The following is a 12,134-nucleotide window of genomic DNA, read 5'->3' on the forward strand; positions in this document are numbered from 1 at the left end:
TGCCCCAGCCTTTGTTCCTTCTCTTTGTGGCATGTTCTTTCAACTGTCAGATGATTCATTTGGAATCTTTTTCTGTGTGTAACCAAATGTTTGTGTTTGGTTTCACCATAGAAACGACACAAGGCAGACAGTACAGTAAACAAGAAGAAAACAATAGGTAAGACCTTTAATTTAATTACATTTTCCTTTAACAAAATATTATGCAAGAGGAATGGCATGATTCAAGCATTTGACAAGAATAATTATTGTAAAACCAATCCTTAATACTTTATTAATGAATGCTAGTCATGTATTTTTTATGATTCCATAAGCAAAAGAATGGGTCAAAGTAGTAAATTAATGACTATGAACATTAGGTGCTGCTCATCTCTAGGATATTGTCTGTTGGTGTAAATGATAATTAGAGCTTGCTGGGGAAAGAAATGTGTGGGATGTGATGGTGTCTAGATGCAGACACCTACTTCTCTTGAACCCAAAGATACATTTGTATAACCTTAATTGAAAAGCCTCCACAAAGATGCATGCAAAAAGATGATAATTAATGTAACCATTCTTTACTAATTACTTGGGTTTATTTCTGTGTTTTTTTTCCTTTTCAAGTAATAAAATAATCACAATAAATGAGAATTTTTGGCTCATCTTTTAATTTTAGTTTCCCAATAGTATGGAAGAAATAAGATGCAGCTAAAACAGTGAGGGTTGGTTCTCTGAATTGGCAGTGAGACATAAATAGTAGGCCTAATCATAATAATTTTCTACCCCTTCCTCTCAACAGCCCTTCCTAATATGTATTTCCTCTAACGGAAAAATTAAATAAAAAGACTATTTGGAAACTTCCAGAAAACAGAGACTCACGGGCTCACCCAAGTTCCAATTCTGTTTGAGAGGCAGAAGTTTGCTGCTTTAAAGATTAGGACTGTACTCCTTGGATAGCATGACTAAATCTGGAATCCACAGAAAAAGCCAGAAGATTTCAGCACATTCATGTGCTGTACAGCTCCTCTGTTGCTCTCCCCGCATACAACCTGTGCTGTTTACAACAGTTGTAGTGTTGTAGCATGGATGGTCCAGGGCAGCAGTTCCTGAACTCTGACAGATTGTGCATCAGCAATATAAAATAATACAACCTTAAGTACCACCAGCAAATTTTTCTCATGTAAAGTAATTAAAATAAATCTGTTAATGTGTACCACTGACAGTTTGTATGCATACCACAGATTGGGAACTGCTGGTCCAGGGACTGTGTGAGGAGTAAGGCTGGTTTAGTGATATCTTTTTATTGGATCAGCTGTATAGTCGGGAGAGATGGTAATCAAAGTGCTCTTTCTTGGGTCTGGGAAGGAAGCAGATGCAGCCTAAACCAAACAGCCTGATATTTAGCTTATGATATGTTTGTTTTCTTCCCTGAAAGATTGTCTAACATACCTCCTCTTAACTAGTCCAGTATAGGCTGACTATTAAGCTGGCCCAGTTAAAGATATCACCAAACCAACCTTTTAATAACCATTTACAATAGGGCAGTTTGGGGATTCTTTTTAAAATTTTATTTAAGGTTTCAAAATGAAATGTTTTAGTCCATTTAAAGCTTTTAACTGTTATGTTCCAGCTAAAACAATTCAACACATGAGGTGCAACATCATTAATTGTTTACTAGTAGGTATAGACCTGAATATGCATTTTTGGACAAAAAGGGAAAAAAAGAAAAAGTGAAGGAGAAAAAAAAATGACCAGAAAATCCCTTCCAGTTCTGCTTCTTCTCAGACATGTTCCCTAAAAGCTGTGCTGGGTGAGATGTTGGCGTAGTCCTCTTTCAGCAGTCAGTATCAAGGTGGAAGGAGGGGTGGGGGGGAGTTAATAAGACCTCCTCACAAAGTTCTGAATAAAATATTTGTTGTCCTGTATTGTGGGAACAAACCATATAACATTTGAAACCTTTAATAAATGGATAAAAATAAATCACTTAAGGGCTGGCAAATCCAGCTTGGTGTGTTAGAGATAATTTGAACAGTTTTAGGAGGCAAATGTGAGAGAGATTTAAATCCTATGTAACTGAAGGAAGTGTTTTGAATTTTAAAAGAAACCATTCAGGGACCAGTCATCAGTTAAATTCATGAATATAAACTGTTTTAAATTTATCCCATCATTTCTCTGTTTTACAGAGGTTGTTTTAGGTCTCCTTTTTAGCAGTGAAGAGTCTGTACAATCTGGAAATTTTAATCCTTAAACACCTTAATACCTTAAATAATATTTCAGTATCACATTAAAACAGTTTAAAAAAAAAACAAAACAATTTAAATCTAATCTCTTGGTAGTGTTTTTGTACATTTGTAATTTGCCAATAATTTTAAAGTCTGTTGTATTCAGAAGTAGTATCAGCTAAAAGGTTTCCACCTGAAGCTATATTAAGGCTTGCTTGTTTTTTAGCTGTCATTGTTACTGCTGATTTCTTACTTTTTAATGTTAACATCAAGGTTTGAGGAGGCGGATGGACAGGTTGAACTGGGAGTGTAAGAGCAAAAGAGGAGCTTTAGTGTTTTCTTTTTGGCCAAATGATTGCTATGTTTGCAACCTACTTTGCATAATTAAAGTTTTCGGGTAAAGATTACTATAGAGTATTGTATGCAAAGTAAAATCATAATAAACACTTCATATACTATTTTGGAAAAGGTTTATAATGATAATATGGATTGATCAGGCAAAGTGGAAGGTAGAAAACTGTATTCTAAAGAGCATAAGCATGTGGAAGTGATTTAAATATGGTTGTAAGGCTAAGGAGTTATAATCCTTTTCACTCCTTTGGGGGGGAAATTTTCATCCCAATTTCTTAGAAATATTTTGGATTGTTTCTGGCTTAATATTTAAGTTGGATCTTGGTAAATACGTTTTCTGTGCTTTAACTTTTTTTTGGGCAGTGTAAATCTTCTTGATCTCTGATATTTATCCTGATTTTTAAATTATTTTCTTTTCAGTTTTGAGAAGTGGAATGTGGCAGAATATTATGTGGAAAGAGGTAAGCAAAAGTCTTCTATATTTAAAATGTTTTGAAAATGCTTGCTTTGGGATGATCCACTCTGAAGGCCAAAGAGCTAATAGTGGCTTGGTGCTACTTGAGAAATTCTCAGCAATGAGGGAAAACTTCAGCTGTCCAATTTAAGGGAGCTTTTTAGATGTTATTCTCTGCTGTATTGAAGCAAAATACCCAAATATAAGGCTGAAAATTGGGTCTTATTTATGTCCTTTTGAATGGCTGTTAGTTATTGTGTTGTCCATTTGCTATTAATGCTTTTTGTAACATAGATTTGAGAATTTTTTTTGCACCTCTGTCTACTTTTGTTTTCATTTTGCATTCTGTAACATTTAAATTAGTTCTTCTACAGTAGCACAGTCTTAAAATCCTAGAAAATTAGGGTTGAAGGGACCGCAGGAGGTCATCTAGTCCAACCCCCTGCTCAAATCAGGACCATCCCCAACTTTTAGGAATCATATGGGACTTCAGTGGTGCATATGATGGGTTTTAGCTGCCTGCGCAGGAGTAATGTGAAATGTTCCTAGGTCAATTTTTCCATGTTAGTCAGTGGGATTACTTGTATTTGTACTAGTTGCAAGTTCAGGTTCCATGTCCCTTACAGAGTTTATAATAGATATTGATAGCTCTGTGTGTGCATCTAACACATGGCATTATAACTTATTTTTTTAATTGAGAATGTAAAGCTGAATTTTGACTTTCTTTCCTTTTTAACTTATAGCCTTTACATTATACTTGTGAAAGATTTTTGAATAAGTATTTCATTTGAGTCGCAAGAATTTTAGTTTATCCATTGTTTTGTAATAATTACTCTGCTGCATTTAATGTGTATATGTTTTTAAAATCTGAAAACTGGTTGGCTGTAATAGCTTTTAACAAAACCATGCTCCCATTAAAGTCACTGAAACAGGGTCAGGTTCATTTTCTGTAACAAAGCCTACTGTTAAATGTTTGAAATTCTACTGACATTAGAAGTTTTCATTGTGAAGAACAATTTAACTAAGCAGATTGAACTCAAAAGAATCTCTTGATGGTTTTTGTATGATGCAGTACTTTTCTTCTCTGCTTGAAGGGGTTGGTTGACAAATTAACAGTTTGGATGTACAGTCTGTTCATGGTTTGTTTTTTTTTTCTTTTTCCATGTTGCTGCACTTCTGTCCATGTATCAATAGGTGGCAGTAGGAGACATTGTGAAGGTTACCAATGGGCAGCACCTTCCAGCAGACATGATCATTTTATCTTCCAGGTCAGGTATACGGAATGAGTGAATGGAAAATGATGCTTCTGTCAAACAGAGGTTTTAAATTTATTTATTTTTTCTCTAGTTGGAAGCATAAGTTGTTTTTTGAAAAACCTTAAATGGTGCTGCTTTTTCTTTCTCCCACTGTAAATATTGTAGCAAACATTATGGCATTATATGCCAACAAAATCCATTTCCCTTATTAGAGAAATAAATTCTCTTAATTGTTCGCAATGCAAATGAAATGATGTTGCAATTTCATTCGAGAACCATGGGGCAAACTGGTATTCAAATTGGTGGTGCTTATACATGCTTTAATTGAAGTAACATGTAAGTTGGCTGAAACAAATTTTGTCAGATGTAATATTGGTTTGATAGAGCAATTTGACTACACTCTGTGGTCTTGCAGTCCTCATGGAGCCTCTCAGAGTATTTTGAAGCTAAGTGCTTTTGGTGTTGATCAGAAGTATTTATCTTTAATTCCATTTCCCTTTGTTAATGTCATTGAATAATTTTCAGCTGGTTCTCCTACTCTTGATGTCCTTCCCCAGTATGCATGTCATATTCTAATACACAGATGGGTAATTATTTTGGTTGGAGGGCCGCTTAATGAGCGTTTTGGTGAGTGATTTGAGGGTTGCAAAGTTAGCCCCGCCCCTTGACAGGTACTCCATCCCCTGGCTGCCATCTTGGGCCTGAAAGTCCTCCCCCTAACCCTGTACCTTTTCTACTTGAAGTCTGTACCCCCCCCCTTCCCCTGGTCCTTTCCAAACCAAAAAACCCCCAAATCATATACTAAAGGTCAAACATCTACTCTAACTTATTTTTGTCATGGTTTGTTTGTGTAGTGTGTATAGAGGTGATTGCATAATAGCTCAAAAATAGTCTTACTCTTTTATATATTGTGTGTGGGGGGGTGGTATTCTTGGGGTGGCATGTGTATGTGGGGTTTGAGAGGGTATGGCTATGTGGGGAGATGTAGGGTATAAGTATGTATGTCAGAGGGGTTGTAGGGTGTGAGGAGAGGTGGGGGGCTCTGGCAACCCCCCAAACACAGCCCCCTATGGTGCACAGACGCTGCTGTTGTGGTGGTGGGGGCCCTCAGTGCTCATGGCTCGTGCAGGTGCTGCCACCTACCTGGTGGCCTGTGGCTCCAGCCAGAAATGTAAATGGCAGCAAGGAGTTCAGCCAAGCTGGCCTGCCTCTATTATGCAGGGCTCCCTGTGGCACATGTGCAGCTCCCAGCACTCATGTGCCACTGGGGGAAGCCCTGTGTGGTGGAGCTGACTGCCTTCCCTGCTTTCTGCCACTGCAGAAGCAGGGTATGGTGCTCCCTGCCACTTATGGCATAGTCCTGGCAGCTGCACATGGTGGCGGGCAATGGGGAAAGTAGCTGGCTTCATTATGCAGGACTGGTGGCACACAAGTGCTGGGAGCTGTAGGTGCACTGCAGAGAGCCCTACGTGATAGAGGTGGACTGCCCTGGCTGCCTTGTGCCATGTGCAGCTCTGGATGGAGCCACATGCTGCTGGGCGGCAGCATCTTCACAGTCTGTGAGCACCCTGAGGGCCCCCACCTGCTGTTCCTGCTGCCACTGGAGGTAGGGGCTGTGTGCAATGGGGGAGTACATATGGGGGGCATCCCCACAGCTCTTCCATCCTCCCTCACGCCCATACCCTGGCCGCCTGGGTTTTGCACTCTTCCCAGCCACATGCTCCCTTCCTCTCTCCTCCCCTGTCCCTGCCACTTCCCTACCTGCAGCAGGGAGACAAGGAGTAGATGCTGGACACTGGGGAGCTGAGCATGTTCCCTAGTGCCTGAAGCCGTGGCAGCAGCAGCCTGACCTGGAAGCTGTGTGCTGACTGGGGTACAATTAACTGGCAGGCACCTGCAGGTCAGATGAAATTGCCTGGTAGGCTGGATGCAGCCTGAAGGCTATATTTTTGCCTGCCTTTGTTTTTAATGGTATATCTTCCCTGCAGAGTTAACTCCAAGTTACTGCTGGGTCATGTCAGCAGTAGACTGCAGTCTACCCCCACTCTAGAACACACCATCACTGCTGCAAGATCCCAGGCCTGGAGAAGCTCCCCACCTAGCTGTGCACCCTGCCAGTGCTGCTGTGGCTGGTCCCCATGGAATCCTTGGCCCCATGCTGTCAGCCCCACTGCTGCTGTGGTTTTCATGGAAACTGGCTATGGCGATGCAAGCAGGGGCTGCTGGGAAATGAAGTCTGCTGAGGGCCCAATCAAGTTTGGGGCAACGCTTAAGTTATAACTTAAGTGAACTGTGCAGTGGAGATAACCCTGAAGATTCTTTCCTTCCTCCCCCAAGTCTCTATTTCACCCCAAAATCGGAGGAGTCGGCTTTGTGGTGTTTTTACGCTGCAACTCCTGTTAAAGTAGCAGTGGCCACTAACTCTTGTGGTCCTCAGGACCTGTATTTCCCTCCTGGAAAAGGCAACAGTTAACAGATGCTCTCACTTCCAAACTTTTTCTAACTTCCCTTGGAGGGAACAGTGTTTTCTTTAGGTAAATGGATTGTAAAAGGTAAAAAGAAATATCTAAATTCTCAGAAGTCTTTTAAAGATTGGAGGAATTCTGTTTTTGGCATCCCCAACTTAGTTCCACAAGGGAAACAAGGGTGTGCTATCTCTGGAGATCATTGGTATCTTAATCATAATTCAAGTTGGTCAGCTAAAACTAGGCGTACCTGAAGGGCCTGTTTTAAAATAGGGGTCAACTACTGTATTTACTTGAATACAAGATGACCGTCCCAGTATTTAGATTCTGTATATGGTAAATTTATACATTTGTTACAGTGCTCCAGGTATAGAATCTAATTATTGGAGTTCTGCCTTGAATTTGTCCCCCTTCCACTGCTACAGCAAGGAAAACAAATCTGGGGGGGGTCAAGTAGCCCTCTTGCACTCTGGGCCTTGCCAACTTCTTCCTGCTGGAGCCCCCCCAACTCCCTCCTGCATACCCGATTCTCGCTGAGCACATGAAAGCAAAGGGCAAATTTTGAAAACACTGACCTTTAAGTAAACATAACTAGTAATTCTTCTATCAGCAAATCACAGGCTCCTATTGACTTAGTTCATTCAGAATTGATGCATTTTGACTTTTTTGAAACAGCTGCAAGTTAGCATAGGTATTCACAAACACACTTAAGCAGCACTTTTGTATCTACTTGTATGAATTATGCATGATATTAATCCCAAGCCAAAAGGCTTATGATTCACCATTATAGTTCATTGGGCTGGGCCCCACCAGAGTCAACAGTACTTCAGTCCATGGTGACCCCACAGCTCAGCACTACATAGCTCAGCACCTACAAAGGATCCATGTGCTAATTAGCCCCCCATTCATGATTGGGACTGAGTGTTCTCATCATTAGTTCTGGGATCTTTGATCCTCCAAAAATTGCTATGCAGATGAGGTGCAGGCAGTCTGGTCTGGCTCCATCTCATGGAGGGTGGGGCCACACTAATCACATGTGAAAGGCTGAGAGAGGGGGGTGATGTGGGGATTCTGGGTGAACTGTTTGGGGCCCTTGGTGATGGTTTGCCAGACACATTGGCTAGGGACAGAAGTTCCACATAAACCGGTTTAAGTGATCAGAAACTGGCTTAAACCTGTAATAGAACATAGGTTCAGTGCACATAAACCAGTTTCAAAGTGGCCAAAACTGGTTTAAGATAAACCTGGTTGAATGTAGTATCAGACTTAACTGATTTGTGTCATAGTTTCATAGTTAGTAGGGTCGGAAGGGACCTGAGCAGATCATCGAGTCGGACCCCCTGCCATAGCAAGAAAGAATACTGGGATCAAACAACCCCAGCAAGGTGTTCATCTAACCTCCTCTTAAAGACCCCCAGGGGTGGAGCCAGCACTACTTGTCTTGGAAGTTGGTTCCAGATCCTAGCTGCCCTGACAGTGAAGTAGCGCCTCCTATCTAACCTATCTAACCTAAATCTACCCTCTGCCAGCTTGTAACTGTTATTCCTGGTCACTCCTGGTAGTGCTCAGGGGAACAGGGACTCCCCAATGCCTGCTGGTCTGCTCTGACTAGTTTGTAACAGGCCCCTAGATCCCCCCCTCCTCCTCCTCTTGTGGAGGCTGAATAGGTTCAGGTCTTGTAGCCTCTCCTCAAAGGGCCTGCCTTGCTGCCCCCTGATCATGTGAGTGGCCCTCCTCTGGACCCTCTCCATGCTGTCCACATCCCTCTTGAAGTGCAGCATCCAGAACTGAACTCGGTACTCCAGCTGCGGCTTGACCAGAGCTGCATAGGAGGGGAGTATCATCTCCTTGGATCTGCTTGAGATGCATCTGTGGATGCATGACAAGGTGTGGTTGGCCTTCCTGACTGCATCCACACACTGCCAGCCCATGTTCATCTTGGCATCAATGATGACTCCTAGATCCTTCTTATCAGTGCAGAGGCAGAAAAGGGAGTTCCCCAGACTGTAGGTGTGGTGCTGGTTCTTCCTCCCCAGGTGCATGACCTTGTACTTGTCAGTGTTGAATCCCATCCTATTCTCATCCACCCAGTGCTGTAACCTGTGTAGGTCTGATTGTAGCCTATTCCTTCTTTCTAGTGTGCCCACATCTTAGTGTCATCAGCAAATTTGAACAGGGTGCTTTTTACCCCCTCGTCCAAGTCACTGATGAAGATGTTGAACAGTGTGGGCCAAGGACTGAGCCCTGCAGAACCCCGCTGCCCACATCCCTCCAGGTTGAAAATGACCCATTCAGCACCACTCTCTGGGTACGGCCCTCCAGCCAGTTGGCGACTCCTTTGACTGTGTGGGTGTTGACACCACAGTCCCCCAGTTTTTTTTAATGAGAACGGGGTGTGAGACCGTGTTGAAGGCCTTCCTGAAGTCCAGGAAGACTATGTCCACTGCTACCCCTGCATCTAAGGATTTGGTGATCTGGTCGTAGAAAGCTACTAGGTTGGTCTGACAGGAGCTGCCCCTAATGAACCCGTGTTGGTTGTCCTGAAGCATAATCTCCCCTGCTGGCCCCTCGTGGACATGTGCCAGAATAATTCTCTCAAAAAGCTTGCCCAGGATTGAGGTAAGATTAACTGGCCTATAGTTTCCCGGGTCCTCCTTTCTCCCTTTTTTGAAGATGGGAACCACATTGGCCCTCTTCTAGTCCTTGGACACCACACCAGAGCACTACAGGTACTTGTAAAGCAGTGCCAGGGGTCCAGCAATGACCTCAGCTAATTCCCTCTGTACTCTGGGGTGGAGGTTGTCTGGACCAGCTGATTTGAATACATCGAGCCCCTCCAGAAGTTCCCTAACTAGTTCCTCACTAACCCTTGGCCTAGGTGCACCTCCCCTGGGGTCTAAGGAGAGCCCAGAGGGGAGGGGTGGCTGTTCGGGTCCCTGCTTAGGAAAATGGAGGCAAAGAAATCATTAAATAGGTTAGCTTTGTCATCTGGTGTGATGACCTAATTACCTAGTACGTCTTGCAGGGGCCTCACGTTACCCGGAACCTTCTTTTTGCCCTCTATATATTTGAAAAAAGGACTTCTTGTTGCCTTGATCCGGGAAGCTAGTCCCAGTTCCATCTCAGCCTTGGCCTTCCTGATTGCCCCCCTGCATCCCCGTGTAACCACAGTATAGTCATCCCTGGTGATGGCCCCTCCCTTCCATTGGATATACACCTCCCTTTTTAGCCAGGAGACTTTCTTGGATGCTTTTGGTGAGCCATGGGGGTTTTTGCACCCTCCTGCCCCCTTTTGATCTGTGTTGGGATTACTTCCCTTTGGCCTTGGAGGATCGTCTCCTTAAGGAGCGACCATTCTTCTTGGACACCTGGCTCCCCTCCCCTCTGGGACCTCTGTGCTTCCCTGACTATTTTTTGAAGTCCATCCTCCTGAAATCTAGGGCTGCTGCCTTGCTGTAAGCCTTTGCCACCCTGCGCTGGATGGTGAATTCCAGCAGGTGATGATCCGAGCACCCGCAGTCCCCTCACCAGTTTGTTGCCGGTGGCCAGCACCAGGTCCAGCAAGGCATCTCCCCTGGTGGGGCTGTGCATCTCCTGGGTTAGATGGAGGTCCTGCATTCTGGCTAGGAACCTATGTGAGTGGTCAGACCTGGCTGACTGCTCTTCCCAGCAGATGTCTGGAAAGTTCAGGTCACCCATGATGACCATGTCCTTTGACCTAACTACCTCCGTGAGCTGACTTAAGAATTCCTGGTCTAGCTCTTCCCCTTGGTTGGCTGGTCTGTAGTAGACCTCCACTGTTAAATCTCTTTCCCCCCAACTGCTTTGTATTAGAACCCAGAGCACTTCAGAGTGCCCCTCCTCTGACTCTGTGCTACCTGATGAGGATGTGTATTCCTCCTTCATGTAGAGCGCCATGCCTCCACCTTTCCTCCCTGTCCTATCCCTCCTGTACAGCCTATAGCCCTTGATATTCACCGCCCAGTCATGTGTTGGGTCCCACCATGTTTCAGTGAGCCCCACTATGTCTGGGTTGGTGTCAGCTAGCAGGAGGGTAAATTCCTCTTGCCTAGGTTTCCCATACTACGAGCATTTGCGTAGAGGCATTTGAGGCCTCCTGAGGATGTGTGCACTGGTCCCCTACTTTCAGCATTGCCCTAGGCCCTGTTGCTTACCTGTGTATATGTTCTGCTTGTTGGTCTAGGCTGGGCTGTACTTGTGGGTGTTGCTTGGTTTGGCAGTCCAAGGTTTCCTCTGCCCTCGTCTTCCCCTTCCCCCAACGAGCCTAGTTTAAAGCCCTCTGGAGGAGATCCACCAACCTAGAAGAAAACACATGCTTACCGTTAGGGGAAAGGTGGAGCCCATCCCATATGAGCATGTCTCTTGTCGTGATGTGTGGTCGTTGTCAAGGAAGCCCAAGCCAGCCTTGAGACGCCATTCCTGAAGCTGCCAGTTGGTCTCTGTGATGCACGTCACATGCCATCTTCCGCGTCCGCTCACTGGTAGGACAGAAGAGAAAACCACCCATGCACCTACCTCCTTCAACATGCCCCACAGAGCGTGGTAGTCCGCCATCAGGTGATCAGGGCTTCTCCTGGCCGCATCATTAGTACCCACATGGATTAGGACCATGGGGTAGTAATCGGTGGGCTGGATCATCCCTGTCACGTCCTGAATCTTTACTCTGGGTAGGCAGTAGACCTCGCATGTCGAGGGGTCCTGGCGACAGATGGGGCCCTCTGTACCTCTCAGGATGGAGTTGCCTATGATGATCACTCGATGCTTTTTCCTCTGGGACTGCTTAGCTCCTTCGGCCTGTTCGGATCATGGAGAGTGTGGAGTTGCCTCCTCTCCGGCTGCCTCCTCTTCTTCCTTCTCCTCCAGAGTTGCCAGCTGTTCTGCAGTTGGACTGGAGGAAGTGGTACTGTTGTGTTGTGAACAGCCCTGGTGTCAAACCAGCTTTTGCAAATTCTGTCCCAGACCCCTTCCTGGCTCAAGTTAAACCAGAGTCCTCCAGCATCCCAGCCCTGGGCTAGACTGATCTCTGCTCCAAAGAGCTGGGTTGGCTTCTCCCCTCTGCTCTCTAGCCTGACTGGGGGCTTGGCCAGAGGCATGGCCCCCTTAGGCAAAGGGAGCAGGGAGGGGGTTTATTTCCCTACCCTGCTACTGGGGGACTGTGCCCTGTGTCAGCCATTTTTCCAGTGGCAGGGGAAAGGGAGCATGGTCAGAACTAGATGTCTTGGTTCCCACCATCTACTTGCCTTGTCAGTGATTTGGGCTGTGGTACTGAGCCGAGCTGCCTTGTGTTTTGCTGCTGAGGGTGGAGGCAGAGGGCCAGAGTGGGTTGGAGGAAAGGGGGCTGCATGGCCAAATTATTCCTACCTTTCCACACCCAAGCCAGGTGGGGCTG

At 44.9% G+C, this 12,134-nt stretch overlaps 1 protein-coding gene across 1 annotated transcript in view; it reads left to right on the forward strand.

The window, feature by feature from the left end:
• ATP8A2 (ATPase phospholipid transporting 8A2) overlaps nucleotides 1–12,134 on the forward strand; it is a 546,329-nt gene that overhangs the window by 66,332 nt on the left and 467,863 nt on the right. The window contains exons 5-7 of the mRNA XM_090028654.1: nucleotides 112–157; nucleotides 2,970–3,010; nucleotides 4,198–4,271. Of these exons, the coding sequence (XP_089884780.1) occupies nucleotides 112–157; nucleotides 2,970–3,010; nucleotides 4,198–4,271 (161 nt within the window). The remainder of the gene's footprint in view (nucleotides 1–111; nucleotides 158–2,969; nucleotides 3,011–4,197; nucleotides 4,272–12,134) is intronic.

Source organism: Crocodylus siamensis, chromosome 1, assembly GCF_052110815.1.
Source record: "Crocodylus siamensis isolate JL-2025a chromosome 1, ASM5211081v1, whole genome shotgun sequence".
Classification (NCBI taxonomy): domain Eukaryota; kingdom Metazoa; phylum Chordata; order Crocodylia; family Crocodylidae; genus Crocodylus; species Crocodylus siamensis.